At 43.9% G+C, this 19787-nt stretch overlaps 1 protein-coding gene across 1 annotated transcript; it reads right to left on the bottom strand.

Moving 5' to 3' along the window:
- Positions 1–1997: 1997 nt before the first annotated feature.
- git1 (G protein-coupled receptor kinase interacting ArfGAP 1) lies at positions 1998–19493 on the bottom strand. Its single transcript, XM_070905449.1, has 21 exons — positions 19392–19493; positions 15455–15588; positions 15142–15254; positions 14233–14338; positions 13703–13789; positions 13457–13587; positions 13202–13296; positions 13043–13085; positions 12272–12298; positions 11443–11491; positions 10824–10896; positions 9984–10081; positions 8836–8947; positions 8255–8379; positions 6847–6999; positions 5316–5663; positions 4014–4094; positions 3403–3479; positions 2802–2978; positions 2327–2390; positions 1998–2213 (listed from the first exon to the last, which is right to left on the bottom strand). Exons 1-21 carry the CDS (start codon positions 19441–19443, stop codon positions 1998–2000), a joined length of 2361 nt encoding a protein of 786 aa, XP_070761550.1. The 5' UTR covers positions 19444–19493.
- Between the last annotated feature and the right edge of the window lie 294 nt (positions 19494–19787).

Here is a 19787-nt window from a genome sequence, read left to right as displayed (position 1 = left end):
GCCGTGACAGAGAATCAATCTGAAAACAGAACGTGGGCTTGACTGTGCTTGCCAGACAAAAGTGAAAATAATACATGTCAAACTAAATCAAGCACACTTGAGGTGGCTAAATCCATTTCAAATGAGCGTACTTTCTTAAATGAACTGATGCGATGAGCATCTCTCACCATGTGTACTTTCCCGGTTTCTAGATCTGGTGCTTTCCACAGGACTACTTAAAGCTTTACTGCAACATCCCAGTATGTGTATCAACTTAATGTGACTGAACATTTGTTAACATGCATGCAAATAATGACTGCTGTGTGATACAAGCACCCAGGAGCACACCTGCCAAGTAAATAACATACTGCTTTAAAGCAAGACTGCAGGGGTTAATCCTCATTCACAAACTGGACCAAGTGATTTTATTATCCTGCTTGGCACATCAAAAATGAATATGGGATCGATTCTGAGATGATTCCACTGGCTCTAAATGAGGCAAATTGTACGATAAATCAAGCCCGAAAAGACAGCTGAGGATACATGAAAAGAGTATTTTGTTCCAGGTCCTGCCATAACGCATGCACCAAAGGGCTTTTGGTCTGACGGAAAATCAAAACCAAAAACCAATCTCCCCCAACACCCTCTCCCCTTTGGCAACTGTTTAAACCCTTGGCCACAGGATATATCACAACATAAAAAAACCTCAACTGTCACCCTGAAAGGGAGTGCTTAAGAAATGTTGAGGAACATTTCACAGGTTATTTCTTTTATGTGTCAGAGTGTGTATGTGTGTGTGTGTGTGTGTGTGTGTGTGTGTGTGTGTGTGTGTGTGTGTGTGTGTGTGTGTGTTTACTTAAATCCCAGTAAGAGGTTGAGCACATACTCCCACCCGTCTCCCTATTCCACTAAATGAGAATCATATTTGAGACAAATAAAATAAACATACATAAACAGTTAAATCAAGATGACAGTCAGTAAAAATATCAATACAAAAAAAAACAATAGGCATGATAACAACAATAAATCACAATTATTCCAGTGTAAGTGTTTTGTTTGTGTAAGTCAGTAATTTTTGTCCTCAGAGGAGCAGACCAAACCAATCTGCATATTCAGAAAAAAAAAAGAAGAAAACGAAGAGAGAGGAAAGAAATGAAAACATGCCAGATCATGCTGTGTACCACCAACAACAGGGGGTGACGAGTCGGAGAAAAGCTGGAGCCCCCTGCAGAAGCTAACCCAGGAGAAAGCATCTGAGAGCCTGGGTGGGGTGTGGAGTGGGGTGGAGCTAGATGGGTCCCAGAGGGGGTCCTTCTCTGCACCGCAAGCTCATCCTGTCTGGGACGGGATAGGAGACAGAGGGGCCTCATGTCTGGTAGGAGAGAGAGAGAGAGGGCCAGAGGGAAAAGGAGAGACATCCTGACTCCTCGAGGGACGGAGGGACGGAGATGGTGTGGAGTACGTCATGGCTGGTCTATCTACTTCCCTCTCTCGCGGCATACACTTCCTCCCTCCCTCCCTCCCTCGTTCAGGTAAACAGGGAGAGGGAGGGATGACGAGTGACAGGTGAGAATAAATAAAGCGGTAACATCTCAGGATCCAGTTCACTGTACATCGCCACCACAACGTATGCTTATCACAGTTTAAGCGGTTTATTATACACATCTCCAAACAGTTTATTTAGGTTGCAGCAGGCTGTAGTTTCCATGTTGGATCCTTCCACTCATCCTTCCCTACTTTCACTTCCACATTTGTGGATTTTCTCCTTTTTCAGTCCTCTGTAGTGTTTTTACTAAACAATCAATTCTCGTTGCTTCCACCTGATTCCGTTTCCATACGTATTCCAAACCTTTCCTCCTCATCGCGCCCATCATTCTCTCGATCCCTCGTCCTCCCTTCAGTGTGATCATATTTTCTTTCTTTCTCTCCTAGACGCCCCTCCCGTCCCTCTTAGCCCACCCATGCATCGATCCATTCCCTCTCCCTCTTCCTCTCCATCCATCCATGCATTTGTTGGGTCACTGTTTCTTCTCACGAGTGGTGATGGTGACCAGTTGCTTGGCAGCCTTGGCGATGTCGTAGGCGCACTGGATGACCTGCTGAGTGAGGAGTTGGTAGTCCACTGCAGGGGCCCCAGGCTCCGAGGGCGCCGCCTTGCGGCACTCCACCTGCAACCGCGAGGCACTGGAAGCCAACAGGCGGAGGGAGCAGTGGACTGCATCTAACGCTGGGCGCTACGGAGAAATGCAGGGAATCAAAACTCACATGGCGGATGGTGGAGGATGTAAACAGATCAAAGAATATAGAAGATAAAGAGAGCAACACCCAGATGAAAGGGAGAACTTACTTTAGGGAAGAGTGAGGCCATCTCAGTGACAGCGGAGTGGATCTTCTCAGAACATGGAACAAAGCTAAAGGTGGGAGAAATTTGTCATTTCAATTAGTAGCTGGCAAGATGATTGAGGCAACAAGGTTGTCTGTTACTGAATGATGCTTTGGACTGGTCTTAAGTCATTTTAATATATGTGTAATTTGTACAACCACACCATGAGTGCACAAACCCCTCAACAGCAGCCATTCTGACTCTGAGCAAGACACCAATCCACTGCAACATTAACAACTGCATTCACCTGGTGCAGCTGTTAGTAAGAGTGTATAAATGTAACAGAAAAAAGAACACGGCTCTGGTGCTAGATGTTCCTGTGACTATTCAATGTGTTATCCAATTAAGAGGATCACGTGTCAGCAAAGATATAATTAGTAGTGTTTAGGCATTCAAAAAGGTTTGAGTGTGACTTGTATCCATCTCTGCAGTGTCTTACCTGTCGTGTTTGAACTCCTGAGCAGCCCTGAGCAGCTCCTGGATGTTCTTGGTCACCTGCTCAGTTTTCAGTATGACATCCTCTGTGCAGGGCAGGGTGGGGTCCGGTTCTCCCGCCTCCCCGCCTCCTCCCTCCTCAGACTCCCCACGACCTTCTTCCTCACTGCTGCGGCCCATACTGACAAGAGAAGAACATAAATACACTTAAATTAACACCTCAGACTAAAGAAGAGAGAGGACAGTCACAGAGGATATTCATCAGTCTCAACGCTGTAAGTGATTCAACATCTTAAGACGCTGCCTCGTTGCCCTCTTTTTCTCATTAACAACTGTTAGTAAAGATCATTAACCCCCATATTTAATATTTATATAACACAGATTATCCCATTATTCGCAAATAGTTTCAGGGCTTTAGATGACTAATAATCTTAATTATATCCCATGACAACGTTTGACTTTCATGTCAGAACTCATTTTGTCTTGTGTGTGCTTATCTGATTTCAGAATAAAATTGGTTTCTGGTTTCAGAATAAAATTCTTAAATATGAAACACAACACAGGAAATAACACACTCATCCTTCTGAATGTACAGTGGGTCTGACCTTAGCGAGAGGTCATACGTTTGTGTGTTGTCATAGTCACTGTCAGTGCCACTGCCGTGCTTTTCTGGTTTAGGGACCTGGGGAGGGAAACACAGCAACAACATGCTCCATCAGTGTAATTATCACCCACCTCACCAAAGCTACTGAACTGATCCCTCCTGCAGAGCAAAATGGAGGCCTCCTCCCACAAAGTTCAAAAGTTTGTTCCCAGTGAATGTGATGAATCCACTAAAGTCCACTACATTTTAAAAGTTGTTTAAAATCAGCAGTGCTTCAAAGTCTTTGGAATAAAGATGAATTGTGGTTGCTTCTCTGAAAACTCTCAAATCATTTGGGTGTTTACATTTGCAGTCAAATTTGAGTAAAGGGAAGACTCTTTATCTTTGGTTTTTGACCATTTGTAGTCTGGACCTTTGTAACAGGATGATGAGAGATTTTACTGTAATAAAAATGCAGGGTCAATAGGGGTCAATATTCAAAGCCCTTGCAATATTTGTAGGAGACAAAACAATCTAAGCCTATAATCTCAACTTCCTAAATGGACTGTGTGCAGGATCATGAAGGTTGGAAAATCAGTTTGGAATCAAAAACTGTAAACTGTAAGAACTCACCATGTATCTGCCCATCTCTGTTGATCCAGACAGATGCTGGCCTCCATATGGCGCTGGACCCCCTGTACCACCCCTCCTCACCTGTGAAAAGAAGGGGAACAGAAGGATGGAGAGAGGAAGAGAGACATGGAGGGATAAAGATGAGAGGAGAAGGAGAGATGTGTGGACAAGGAGATGGAGAATGGAATGAAATATTAGGAGAAAGAGATGGATGAAGAAATAGGGAAAAAAGTGTGGGGACAGAGAGAAGAGGTTATTTCTAAACAGCAGAAAAACAAGATGAATGAGCCAGTGAGAGAAGTGCCAGGTCAACTCGGCAGCTCACCCATCACCCCATCAAGACTACATGCCTGCAGAGCTATCTAACACTGCAATCCAAAGAACACAGTCAACTAAACTAACTCCTGATGAACAGCTATACATCACACACAGCATCTAAAAATGACTACACACGTATTTTACACTAATGTTGATCTCCATTATTAGAATGCATAATAAGCAGAAGTGGTGTATAGTTGCATGTGAGAGAATCCTACATTTGATGAAATGACAAACAAAGCAATGACAGACAGAATGCTTACATCCAGAGGATGCACGGCTGCACTGCAGTGAGCGAGGGACAGACAGGTGAAGAGACAGACAGACAGACAGAAAGAAAACAGACAAACAGGTAAATCTTTGTGTACGGGGATGGTGAGCTGGACACGACTCCATGTAGTGGTGAGTGGTGGTGTGTTTGCATACTGTAGCTTCATAGATGTTGCTATAGGCTAAATGCTGCTGAATGCTATAACTGGTTGTCTGCCGCGTCAGCCAATAACAAAAACATTGCTTCCCTTTGTGTGTATGTGCACTTGTGTATGTGTGATGATCCTAGCAGCTCCTACATAAAGCAGCTGTCCAGGAGCAGGAGAGCTTTCTGGGAGATCAGAAAGGGTTGAAAATGTGAAGGTCAAAGGGTGCAGAGCAGGTTAGAGAGCCGTCACCAGGCAACCAGACAGACAACACAATCCCTATTTTCCATCTTTCTCCTCATTGTCACACTTATGCACTTCCCCTTTATGGTGCTAAAACTCATAGACTGAGATCTTACTGTTCTTAAGACAAATCAGTGCTACACTCTCACATTTAAATGGGGGTCATGCACAACTGAACCTTTCAAAGAGAAAGATGGGGAACTGAGATGCAGGGAGAGAGGGAGTCGAAGGGTAACAGAGAGATCAGGATTGAACTATCACCCATCAATCAGACCAAAGAGAGCCAATCAGGGAAGTAGGAGGGGCCGGGGGAGTTCTAACTTACGCGGGGTGTGTTGAGGGGCTGCAGGCGAGCTGCCAGGGAGTCCAGGGCTGGGGGACCATGGGCCGTGGGGCCGGGGGCCGCTCCTGGCTCGTACATTGAGAAGGCCTGGCGGTCCCTCCGGTGGGGATGGGAGTGGGGGGCGACAGAGGAGGGCACTGAGAGCCCCGGGGGGTCCGCTCCTGGCCCAAACCCACCCAGACCCACTCCGCCTATTCCTCCTCTCATTCCACCCCCTTGCCAGTGGCCTCCTCCCCCTCCGCCACCAGGCCCCCCTACCCCATGGCCGGCTGCCCCCCCAACCTGCTGGCCCCCCCGCAGCGCACTGTTCTCTGTCTGCATCCGCGTGATCTACAGGAGAGGAGGAAGGGAGCAGGGAGGGATGAGAGGACGGAGGGAGGGATGGCAGGAGGGACATGGGGAAGTTAAAGGGAGGGGGGGTGTCAACTGAATGGTCAAAGACAAGCATCCACAATCACAGGTACAGTAAGAAGCTCATACATGTTAACTCATATCAGTACTGGGGAGGGAGGGAATGTGTGGTAAATACACGTCATTATGTTACATGTCGAGGCAGGGATTAGGTCTTGGGAATGGGGTGGAAAGGCTGCATACCTGTATATATACACTTGTATATTTGTTTTCAATGGTCAATGAGGGGAAATGAGGGCTCACCTGCACTGAGGTACTGTTGACTAACATCACCTTTGACCACAGTATTTGTTGTCTGCAGTGTGTGTGCACAAAAGTGTTAGCTTGTACAAGTGCATGTTTGCCTCAACTCTTCACTAAATCCTCTGTCAAGTGACAAAATAAACACATGAATGAATCACGGGTGGCATGAGCCGACACCGGCAGCCAATAATGAATACAATGAGCTAATGATGATGACTCACAGGAGACCAAATGAAGCAACGATGAACAACAAATGAGCGTTGTTAAATGAAAACTGTCTAACTAAAAATGACAACTAAAATGAGAATGGGCATTTGTAGCACCCGCTCTCCACATCAGAATGACAGCTACTTTAGTCACTAAATAATGCTGAAAAACTGCCGCCTAATATATTTTCCTGAGACAACAGTGCAGGAAAATGGCAACCTGTCATTTTAGATGTAGGAAAAATACATCAGCTTGCAAAGATATTCAAATATTCACTTGTCTCTCCATCATCCTGCCCTCTTTCTGTCTGAATCAATTGTTCCTTCTTGCTTTGCCAACCTGTCTTTGTCACTTTGTCTTTGTGTGTTCTTCAATCCAGGCATCCTCCCCTATCTGATATTATACTCCAACTTCTTCACAATTCATGCTGACCTTTCTAGCATCATCCCATCTCTCTTTCCTGTCCCCTGTTACTCTCCATTATTATTAACAACGAGATAAATAAAATAAAATAAAATGTAATCTCTACTCCCACTTTCTGCTGTATTTATCAACATCCTGCTGTGGTTGAGGTTCTGCATGTTTACCCCCTGATCTTATTTGCCTGGTTTGTCTCTGCTTGTCCTTTCAACCCCCCCTCCATACTCCCTACCTCCTTCTGGAGCCGCCGGAGCTCCTCGCTCAGGTTGTTGTTGACCTTCATCAGCTGCTGCACCTTGGCTTCTGAGGAGGCCAGAGCCTTCTTCACCTCCAGGTACTCCTGCAGGGTGATGGGACCGTCTGACAAGTCCGACGAGTCCATACTCTGCATTGATAGGACATACAGGCAGGCGGACAGACGAGTAGAAATACAGACAGAAACACAGACAGGAGGACAGAAAGGCACAGACAAAGTGAAGAAACTGACATCATGAGACTTGTGGATTCCAGGGTATAAACCCAATGTGGAGCACCTCATTTCTTCAGCGTTTTTACAAATGAATCAAACTCCTACATTCTGCTTTAGGCTGACACCTTTCTATGATACATACAGTATGTAATTGATGCAGTTTTTATGCAGAAGTAATACGGGGGTCTATGAATCAGTGCCTTTTGAGCTGGATAAAACAGAGCTTACAACTGTGTGAGAGGAAGAGGGCTGGCCTGCAGCCTGGAGGCCAGTACTACAGCCGATCCCACACATATAGACAGTAGAGCCTTAGTTCTTGTTCTCAATGCACCATCCGCCCCCACTTCCTGTGACCCTGGAGCATGCTCAAACTCCTATACCACTCCCTGACACTAAACCATTTAAAACATATTTCATACACTATTCTTCAAAGATCTTTGTTTAGAATGCATCCACCTCCAACCCAATCCATTTCTATCTTACTCTCATGCCTCCAGCTATTACTATAGATACCACCATATATAACTGAATACCATTTGATAAAATACTATTCTTCAATATTACAAACACAAAAAAAAAAAAAAATGAATGCACATATTTCTGAGATGGAGATGGGAGTGTAACCTCTGACTTGCGGTCGGCAGAGTTTTACACACTGAGCTAAACAAGTCCACAGGAAAAGGAGATAGTTACTGGTTTAGCTGTTGTTTATTTTGTCTTTTCTACCACTCCCACTCTGCACCATTTTCCTCTCTTTCTCTCCCGCTCAATCTCCTCTTCTCCTTCCCTCTCACTACACACACAAACTCTCTGTATGAACAATGCCTCTCTGACGAGAACCCAGAATATCTGATGATGTCACTCAGGAGCTATGTGGCAGCCCTGACTGTGGCCACTCCCCGCAAAGCATGCTGGGACAAGCAGTCATAAAGGGGAAACCATGGAAAAGCTTAGCCAGCTGGTGGAACTCCTTTTCTAATATTTTCAGAAGCTACTGTAAGTGAGAGGAACAGGGCTAAATTGTAAAAATCTACCAGTGTGTCAGCATGTGCAGAGTTGTGTTTTAGTAGATTTTACCAAGAAAAGGGTGTTGCATTTTATCAAAGCTGGCTCCCAGCTTTTTGGCAAGATGTATATTGCATTGTAAGTAGTGTGTGTTCTAGTACTTTACCTTTGCACGGTTGCTGCGTTGTGTGTTGTTGTTGTTCTGGGTGGTCAGCTCGCTGTCTGTGTCTTCATCAGAGGCTACACTGTCGTAGTCGTGCTGGTCATCATCAATACCCAGATCCAATTGGTCTAACAAAGGAAAAATGTGCTTCTTACGCTTGTCAATATACAGAATGCTCAGTGTGCTGACTGATTTCAGCCTTATAACTAATTCGCTGGGGGTCTCCATGCTGCTTTGACATGAGAACCAGTTGTTATTAAGTCAAATCTCTATACAGATAAAAAGATACTGCCAGGTCTGGCACAAATGTAACTCTTTAACAATAAATCCTAAATCACCCTTTTGCCTTTCATCACTAACTTGCTGGACTGGAGCCCGTTCACCATGTTGCTGTTTTATAAATTAAAGCTCCACATTTCAGTCCAGAGAGGTATTGGGAAAAGTCGATAAACTGACCTGTATCTTTCCATATTTGTACATGGGTTAAGTTACATGGCCTTGTTCTTTGCTATTCTTTAAAAAGCTTTATAATTGCCTTGAACCCTTCGTCCTAATCTGTCTGTCCTTCCCTCCCAGTGTCTCACCAGTAGGGCTGCTGAGACCTTTCCCCTGCTGTCTCCTTTTGGCGTCACTCAGGATGTCGATGATGAGCGTGGCAAACTCCCGAGCGTTGAAACGCGCCAGCTTCTGACGGCCCTGAGAGAAGAAGGAGTTAGGACTCGGGTTACTGCATACACACATGCACACACACTGGCATGACCGTCTACCTCTTTTCTAAGAAGTTCTTAAAGTTCTGTCATGAGTTGTGGAATACAGATACAATCCAGCCCACAGTCAGTGGTTCACTGCCTGTGTGACTACTGTGGTCAATGACCATGTGCTGTGGAAAAACACAGTCATACTTAACACTCGCAACACACACTCACAACACACACACACACATCACAAGTGTGCTCACACATACACAAACATGAGGAAAGAAACAAAAAAACATGCAATTACACAAGCATGCTGGCATCCAAATAAGAGAATAAAAAGGTCACTTTCCACTGAAGTGCTGAACTGGAACTACTACACAAAGCAAAGTGCTATTCATAACACATCACTTTGGAAGACAAAAGAAGGTAAAAGGTTCAACTCTAAATGTGTGTGAGTGTGTTTTTCTTCTGTTTCCTAAATAGACAGCAGTTTCTGACCCCAGTGAACTGCCCAATCAGGGCAGAGCAAACGTGGCGATGTGGGTGTTTTTTTGTGTGTGTGTGTGTGTGTGTGTGTGTGTGTGTGTGTGTGTATGTGTGTGTGTGTGTGTATGTATGCTCGTGTTAAAAGTCAATGTTTACACTAATGAGCCACACAGATGAGGAAAAACTATGTGAGAGAACATATGGGATTTCTCTCTCACACACAGAGAGCAAGGGAAAGAGGGGGGAGAGAGAGAGAAACACAGATGGATTACATCTTTCCTCCTCTTTCACAGCTGAGGAACATCCCTTGTCAATTTCACACTCATTCTTGGCTTCTCCCTCAAACACATACACTGTCTAAGATATCACTAGGCTCTATTTTTTCTTTTGCTTGCAAGTTCTTTAAACTTAAGTTTCTTCTTTTTCTCAGTTGTGTCATTATGTACAGCTAAAATATATCTACAATACAAATGTATATGGATATATGCATGCCACCTGTGATTATCTGCACTGTAGGTTTGTGCATGAATGAGTGTGCGTACGTTTACCTGGTTGCGTGTGGCAGAGTATTCAGGATTGACTGGTAGGAAGGGCACCGCGCTGCGTTCTGTTACCAGAGTGCTGTGGTTCTGGGTCGTAAGCCACACTGGAGGCACAAACATGAAGCAAAAAAATAAGTCTCTGTGTTTGTGTGTGTGTTTAACATGAAGTACAGTACACACATGCATACAGACATAAATAAAGTACAGTAAAAACCATACACATACAGTAGATCCTTAAACTGAATTCCGGCCTCTATAATCCACTGTTCTGCTTTAAGCCCTCCCCTTGTGTGTGGCTGAGTGTGTGTGTGTGTGTGTGTGTGTGTGTGTGTGTGTGTGTGCGTGTGTGCGTGTGTGTTTGTGTGTCCTTGTATCCTTGCCACTTACCTGCGGTGCTTCTGTTAGAAAGCACAATTTGACTGCTACTGCAGGAAAGGGAGAGGAGAAATGGAAAAAAAGAGAAGGAGACAGAGCGAGAGAGAACAGAGGAGGAGGAGGAGGAGAGAGACTCAAGAATTTCAGAAGCCCTTTCTCACTCTGTCTCTCCTCCTCCCTCCCGCACTCACTCCATTTGGCCTTTCTCTTCAATAGTCATTTTCCTTTCCTCCTCACTCTGTCCTTCCAATTCACTCTCTGTCCTCTCAACATCTATTTCCTCTGTGATTTTCTCTCTTTTTCTCTCCGTCCTTTTCTTCTCAAAGCTCATGTCAATGATGTCTTGTGGAGGTGTTTTCTATATCTTTCAACATTAGTTTCCATATATGGGAGAAAGTCAAAACACAAACAGATATTTCTACCTTACAGAGGACAAAAGTAGGAAGTGAGGAGGGAGGAGATGAGACTCACCTGCATCATTTTCTCTGCGATCTACCTCGTCATAGACATCCATCGCTAGCTCCTCGAACAGCCGATTGTTGAGCTGTCACACAGACACACAAACAAAGTGACCCCAGATATATTAACAAGCGTATTTGTACATGGCTACAAATCACCAGTCCAAAAAACACCAGTGTGAAAACCAAGAACGAGAGAAGAAGAAAACAGACATGAAAACAGCCTCATGTACACTCGACTGGGCTGCAATTTAAGATTTTACTTGGCATGCTGTCTAATTTTCAGTCAACCATTGCACTTTTTCCAAATAACTTTGTCCTTCGAATGTTGATAACTGACCATCAGGTCTCAGTTGTTGGATTACTAGCATTCTGTGGGGCTAAACAGATGGCCCTGGAACGGACAAACATTATTTTGGCAAGGAGCAGACGAATCTGGCTGTTACACCAACCAACTTTTTACCAAGCACTCATCTTTTTACTTTTACTTATAACTTTCAAGGACAAAAGAAAACTGGCTTATTCTAGTGTATAAAAACCCCCCGGTAACTTTGACCTTGACTATTCTTCTCTCTTGTAGTGTAGATGTACAATTAGCCATGATTTAAATCTCACAATTCAACCCAACTCACCGCTTGGAGCTTCTTCTTAGCAGCCTTGGCCAATTCTGAGAGGTCCAGACTAAAAAACAGAGTAAAAAACATGGTCAGAGAGGCACCACAAAGATACAGTGCAATTAAGAGATGGAGGGAGGAAGACATGGATATGGAGAGAGGAGCAAGAGGGGAGGAGGTGCTTGGCTGGTGCGGGGGTCGGGGCATTTGGGGTGGGATGAGTGGGTGACAGATCGAGTGGCTTAATGTAATGGTGACTACCATTGGGAGCCATGTAAACTTGAAAGCAACTCTCTTGCCAACTACAGCTAGACCGCTAAAAAAATGTGGAATATCAGGACATAATTATGTCAATCAAAATATACGACTAAACTTACTATATGTTGTTTGTGGACTCAAGTGTGTAAAGACTGTTTTATTACACAGATATAAAAGAGCTACATGTCCAAGTTCTACTGCATTATGTGAAATGTTATTTTAGGTAGACATATTTCAGGGCAAACTAAGTTCACCAAGGGTTATATGCTACTGTAATTTGAATATATGGAAAAGTGTGGTGTGATTCCGCTGAGCACAGCAACACCTTACTTACTGCAGGAGGCCCTCTGAAACTCTACTTCCTAACAGCCTCCAGTCATCTAGATTTTTTCCCTCAGAACTAACTGTACAGCTCTATTTTCTAGTGATAACAGATTAAGGCCTAATAATCGTCCCACTGTGACACTGCCAAAGCTTATTCTGGTCTACAACTGGGAAATCTACAAAAGATGGTGTAGCAGCAGAGAGTGGGTATTGAAATGAAGGAAGAGACTCTGGGGAAAAAAAGGAACAAGGAAAGTAAAGATACCTCTGTGTTGGGCACTTAGGACGAGCTCTGGCTCCACCAAGCGCAGCGAAATGGAGAGAACAGTAGACGAGTGAGAAAAAGGAAGAAACAGACAGAAAGAGGGGTGGAGAAGCCACATCAAAACAGCTTTAATTGTTATTATCGAGAGGAACCATTCACCAGAACAGAACAGATGCAAGTAGAGTTAGATGGCAGCTCAGAAGATCCACTTAAGTAACAAATACATTTTGAGATGCACTTGGTTCATCTGCCTAACATGTACATATGTGAGTGGAGTCTTTAAGCTACTTGACTCAGCAGTGATAAATCCAGCACCCATCAAAGCTCTGAAAGGAGCTGAGCCAAGTAACACTGAACTTGATTTATCGTAACCTGACTGTGCACTTCTGCACCTATCAAATCAAACCTGCAGTTTAATAAACCAAGCACACCCAAAGTATCTAAATCATTGCAGGTACCCGTAATAGCTTAGATCACCATTTACAATAAACAGCCAGCTTTGATAAAGATGCCAAAGACCTCTTTTGGTGGGGGGGTACATAAACTATGGTGCCACCCTCTGGTCAGAACACTAAACTGCATCAGTATTAATGAACCCATGCCAGGGAGACACAGTGAAAAAAAGCAGTCAAAGAAGTGTGGCAAGTCAGGTAGCTGCAAAGTTCAAGTCTACCAACAAAGATACTTCATGCAATCAAAACCACACCATGCATGCAGAAACAGGGCACTCGTTACCACTTTAGCATCAAACAATACTGTCATGATACATACCTGTCTGCCATTTGAGGAATGATATAATGGCCATTCTTGTGATCTGAGGAGAGAAGAGGAGACTTAATAACCAGATAAAAGCTACCACAGTATGTCACTGAGGTTAACTGCTATGCTTAAGGCCACTTGAGGTGCACACAAACTGGTGCAGAGGGTTACCTGGGCGCCGTCCACAAAGGTAGAAGGCTAGTCTGTCCGTCAATTCGTACTGACACTCTACCAGCCGCTCTGCTAGCTCTATATGGCCCGCCTGCCTGGAACACAGACACAAACACAATATTTCTCGTTGTGTTTTTACCTTTTTTTAACTGTTCTGCTTTTCCCCCTCACCATTCTCCCATAGCAGATTTCATTTGTGATTTGATTTAAATGCAAACTGTGTTATCAGTGAGGTGTGTTTCCACTGTTTTGTACCTTGCGTAGTCCATAGGTGTGCGTCCGTTGATGTCAGGTGCTCCGGGGTCTGCGCCATACACCACTAGCAGCTCAGCCTGCAGGATCTGGCCTGCCTTGGCTGCCACATGAAGCGGGGTAGTGCCTTTCTCCTGGAGGGTCAGGTGGACACACAAACAGAGTCAGGACAACCAGGCGTAAAGAGAATAACTGAATAGCGTGACTAATTACGAGATGGAGTGAGTCAGCAAGTAGATTTTTCCTGACCGGGTGGAAGAAGTTGGCCTGGGCGCCTAGGGACAGGAGCCGAAGACATGTCTCTAAACTCCCCGTCCGCACGCTCGAATGAAGTTGCTAATAGAGACACACAGAGCAGAGGTAGAGAAGAGAGAGAGAGAGAGAGAGAGAGAGAGAGAGAGAGAGAGAGAGAGAGAGAGAGAGAGAGAGAGAGTATGTCAACATCATTGAGAGACAGCAACAGGCTGAATACCCTTATTAGCAGAGTTTAGCTCCATAGCATTAGAGATCATTATTACATCCTGCTGTGTCATTGAGATCCCTTCCTGCCAGGGGGTTTTATTAGTGAGTGCACATGAGTGTGTGTATGTGTGAGTGTGAGTGTGCATGGACATGCACATGTACGTGTGTATATGCGAGGCCTCCGACTGGCATCTATAAATGAAACGTCCTTTGTGCTTACACATGCAGTTCAACAATATGGCTATATGTCCGTATAGGCCAATTAACCTGAACTTATAAATTCTCAACCCCTCGGCTGTGAAATACTGAGCACTCACCTTACTGAGGTCCTTGGTAGTGACGCCATCATCATCGCGGCAGGGCAGCTTGTGCACAAAGGCCAGCATCTGGTATTTGGCTCTGATGAACTCTGACTTAGTGGGACTGCACAGGAGGAGAAGGATGGTTAACAAAACTCAAACCTCAGAAAAAGTGAAAAATCATATTTGCCCCCACAGTCCAGGTCATTTAAATTATGCTTCAAGTTTTTCCTGAATGCCACATATTTTGACTGAAAAGCAGTTGATACTTTCATTTCACTTTTCTCCTTTTGATTCTTTGGGTTAGGTTAAAATTCCACACTCTTATAAAATAAAAAGTCTTGAGTTAAGAACTACACGCCTAAAAAAGACTGCGGTTTCTCAGCAAGGCCTGAGCAGGGTTCCTTCACATTTCACTTGAATGAGCCAGAACTGATGGGTTACTACTGGTTTCCTACTTGTTTTACAAAGACATTAAGACAATACAAAATACAGTCCATTTTAAGAGGCTGTGCACAATGTGCTTCCACACATTTGGTTAACTTTAAATGAAAATGAACAGAAGTTTTTCCCGCAGGTCCAATTCCTGATCTCATGACCCCCCCATAGCCTCATTTCAACCCAAAAAAAGCACTGCAAACCTACACTGACAAAACCTGTCCTGTATTTAGTCATACAAAAAGGCTATGAGAACAGAACACAATTCATTAGGAAAGTGATCTATGACTGAGAGAAAACTGTTTACAGGGCATTAACGAACAACTGGGTGCAATTGCTCTTCACTACTGAAAACACCAATCATGTTCAGAAAGGTTATATAGCATCTCTGTGCAGCAGGGACGATAATTCACCCAAAGGTAAAGGTGAATGGGAAGATGTGTGATAGTTTTGTTCTGTGTATTTTGAGCCTGTAAGGAGTATACTTACTGGACTTTGTCCTGGGGGTTGGGTTTCCTACGGCCGCTCTGCACCTGAGCAGGGTCCAGGAGACTGTGTTCCCATATGGAGTTGGCCCCGTTGCTGGCCAAGGTCTGAACCATCTGAAACACACACATACACACACACACACAGAAGTGACTCAGTGATGGTTCACAATGACGCAAGAAAATTACCACCATCACAAGAATATTCTGGGGAGTAAAGTTTTTTTTAATAAATGATGATGGAAAACCTGTGGGTAGTATTTTGAGCCTCAGGTACTGCATTTGCTTTAAATGTTACTAAAATGTTTAAATCTTACCTGCAGTAGCGCGGGAGGCCATCCACTGTGCCTCAGGTGCTTGACTATGGAGATATGGCGGCCTAAGCTGCGGTGGACTGAGCAGCATTCATCACATATCAGGACCCCTCGGTTGATACTGGTCCAGCCCGGGTCTGACAAACAGAAACAGGATGGTGTTAGGATCCTTATGAACATGCTGTCTGAGATGGTAAGCTTTTTCAGTGCTTCACCTCAACAGTCACTTCAGGCCAGGCTGTATGAACACTACGACTCTGTGTTCCCCATCTTACAATTAACTTGTCAATATGCAAGTAGTGTCATGTGGGGGGCCTAAATTACAGTTTACTACCACAGGACTCTGTGGTGGCAGACGTGCTCTACCTACACTGCTACCCTGCCCAGGCTTCATTCAAGGTCACGTCACAAATATGCCCCTCTAGAGCAACACTTCATAAACTACACTGATCCCCTGTCACCAAAACTCCAATTAACTTTATAACTGCGTATGTGTGTGTGTGTGTGTGTGTGTATATATATTATTGAATTGAAAATTGAAACAATAATAATTATTTAAACCCAGTCACCTCAGTGTTGTACAAAACTGCAGAAAACAATGTGCAGTAAGTAGAGTTGAAGGTCAAAGTCAAGTCAGAGTCAAGGTAACACAAGTCCAGAAGATTATTTACCATATTGTGTTTGTATTTGTGTTATACTGAATATTACAGAAATACCTGTATGTGAAATAGGGAAGTTGAATATTTGAAGATTCAAGACTTTTCAATTTCTGATAAAGGAAACATCACTAAAATGTGCATGCTCCTACAAACATAGACAGACCACGTAAACTCTGACCTTTCAGTCATAAGCAGCTTGGTGTAAGACCAGTGGTGCCTCACTGGCTGAGCCAAATGTCAGATCTACAAGTTTTCAACAACAGCAGTCTGAGGTTTCCGTAACGTTTGGTATTTGTTTTAGCCTGTTTGGTATGACGGGGGGAATCACATTTTCTCTGCCTAAGACACCTACATACTTATTTTTCAAACAGAAATAGATGAGTGAGAATAAAGTGAGGATGAGGGGGGGTGAGAGGAAGCAGCTAACACCAATGCCAGTCTACTGACAATGGCACACTAGTCAGAGTCTGGGTCATGTTTATGCCCTCAGGACCCTAATGTGATGAGCAGCTCACAACTAATACAGTCTGCTATATCAAAACAAATATATGCACACTTACATGCATGTGATGCATGCACGAACACACACACACACACACACACACACATCTACGGCCTGCATTAGTCACTCGCAGGCTGGGATAAAACCGTCTGAGCTTAGGGTATTAATGGAGCTAAAATAGTCCATCATCAGATGAACTGACGTGCTGCAAGTCTTTTTGCCGGCAGAAAAAGTAGGAGCAAATGCAAAATGGCTTTGATAAGAGCTATAGCCTAGTTTAGAACAGTAGCCTGTAGGCTCTAAAGGCCGGACTGCAGCAATTTAATTCCTTAATCTGTGTAATAAATATAAAAAGTCCCACAGGCTACGCTATCTGCTTGGCTCGCTGGATCAATATGAGGCTACACCATTAAGCTATTAGGCCCGGATAGACTATTGGCAGCTGCATATTGGCCACACCTGCAACACGAGATAATTTAGCCTAAAGTTGCCCTAATTCATCAATATAACGTTGACATTTGTTTTTATAACTGTCATTTAAGCCTGCATAAAAACATGTAATATAAATGAGTATTACTGGTGAATGATAACATTTAAAGTATTGAAAACTCTCTCTACATTATTCGACTGGAAACTAGTAAGTGTGTACACTAATATTCATCACAAGTTAGTTCAACAACCATTTCAATACCCAGGAGCAACATGTAGGTCCACTTGCTGGCCCAAGTCACTCCTAGGTTTACTGCAATTCGTAGTTTTTATTCCCTCTAAGGTTTGCTTTTTAAACTCGACCAAACGCCACAATATCAACAGTAAAACTTGACAACATAGCTTTCACAAGAGTCTCCGTTTCTTATACGATTGCATGTGTTCAATAAAGAGTTTACAATCATGACATGATTCGTTGTTGCTATAAACTGTGCAGATTGCCACGACGTGACATTAAAGCCTCCTGAGGCTTGGCTAGGACTGGGAGTATCAGTCGTCCTTTGTAGCCATGCCATCAAGTTATCCCCTGGTATGACACAAAGCTGGGTAGTAGGGAGGTGGCCTGTCACCAGTGGCTAGGTCAGCACTTTGCAGAACGCACTGTGTGTGCATGTCGTCATAAGGAGGGGCTTCATGCAAAGAGCGGATAGTAGTGGAAGAAATTTACAGCTCATCAGTAATGTTGTCTAAGGAAACCCACATAGACTATTATCTTACAACAAACACGCATACACATTTTCCTTTTCGCAAACAGGATTAATTTTTCAGGGACGGAACATATTAATCATACTGTAAATTGCTATGGCATTCAAGAAAAGGCATTGAAACTGGGGTTGGTTAGTGCTAATCAGATTATGAAGTGGGAAAAGCAATTGATTTTAAAGTAGTAGCAAGGTGTACCCTGCAAGATTTTGAGCACTGAGCAGTAGGGCCAAGTTTATACAGTTTTGCACACACACATTGCTATCAGGGGGAGCAGCTGTGAAGACAGCAGCTGTTGTAATGCATGTACACATGAATGAATGAATACAAGCAACACACACACACACACACACACACACAAACACATACACACACACAGGGGCACCAATAATCAAGTGCTTCAAGCTAAGCATGAGGTCATGTGAGGCTACATATGCAAGGCAGAGGCAAGGGAGGTGATACCAAGGTTGTTTTGGCATCACCTCTACCTCACTTTGCGACAAACATGGGGGCAAACTAAGTAAAGCTATACATATGAATGTTCTTTGCTGTGACCATAACTATGTCATACACAACAGTATAGATACTGGACATATGGATATAACAATATTGCTCTCATGTGACAGATTTTATTTTAACTAATTTCTTATATTTAACTGTATGTTGAATCAGATTCTCACTGTAGGTTGGCTTTCAATTCAAATTAATTGGGTCCTGTAAATTCCCTCAGCGTTGACTATTTCATTTGTAAACTGTGGAGGAGACCAAAAATATTGAGAATTGACTGAGGTAAATATATAGAAACCTTTACTCAAGTAGGTAAACTCTTTCAGGTTGTTTCAACAGTCTACGGAAATTACCAAAAACTAATGTCAGATACCGTTAAAACGACTGGCTGGTAGCTGACGCGTTAGCTGAATCGGCTTGACTAAGCAGACTTAGCAGTAACTTGCCGTTTAGCAAAAGTTAGCTAGACTAGCTAACGCTACAGCTAAGCTAGCAACGTTAGCCAGGTACACAATCTCAAAACGCCGCAGGCAAGTGCTAAGAATAACACAGTGGTTTTGAAATACAATCATTAAGTTAGTATGTTAGTACATTATGTGTAAGGTAAATGTTTAATAATATCCTGAAACGCAGTGAGTCAAAAGCGTCTGCTCGTTAGCCAAGCTAAGCTAATGTGTTAAGAAGTCAGTCCCGGTCACGAAAATCAAAACAAACGTCTCTCCAAGTAGGAAGGCGACATAAATCTGACACTGAGATCTTCCACTGCAGCAAACAAACTGGTAGCCCTCTCATATGGTCTTAGTCAAATAGATACTCATATTAAGTTGTTCAATGAGCTCATTAACGTTGTGCAGCTATTAGCCAAAGATATTGCCCGTTGTGATAACACGCCTATTTTTCAGTGTTTATTTTGGGCCTAAGCGACGCTTGGAAGTCCTGGCCGTTTTCCTGCTCTGCAGACCCGCTGACAGTGACAGCAGCTTCGGCCCTGTTGTCCCATCATGTCGCCATCCCTACGTATTGTTCCAGTAACGTTAACTATTATAGTGGTCTATTTTTGATTTATTTTCCTCCCCCTTACCTGGCGCACTGCAGTCGGCGCAGACTTCGGTCCTTTGTAGCTTTCTTGACATCTCGAAAGTCGCTGAAATCGAGAGGTGGATGTCGGCGATGATGTGGTTGTTCGCCCTTTTTCCCCCGAGCTACCGACCGACGTCTGCCGTCAACCGATGCGGCCCCTGAATCCCCGGAAGCCGGGTGGTGTGATCGGCTTTCCCGGCCAGCTGACAGTTGAATTTCCCGTTTGTTCCTGCGGTCTCTTCGCCCACGTTCACCACTGAACTCAAGTCTAGAGCCAAGTTATGTGAACATAGTTAACCTGGCTGTTTGTGAGAGCCTCATATCGGAATATTTACCAAATCTGTTCGCTGCATTGCCTGCAACTCACCGAGAGACGGCAGCTCTCTACCTGTCAGTT

Source organism: Enoplosus armatus, chromosome 5 (genome assembly GCF_043641665.1).
Source record: "Enoplosus armatus isolate fEnoArm2 chromosome 5, fEnoArm2.hap1, whole genome shotgun sequence".
Taxonomy (NCBI): domain Eukaryota; kingdom Metazoa; phylum Chordata; class Actinopteri; order Centrarchiformes; family Enoplosidae; genus Enoplosus; species Enoplosus armatus.
Note: the sequence above shows the minus strand (reverse complement) of the source record. Positions and strands in the feature narration are given on the sequence as shown.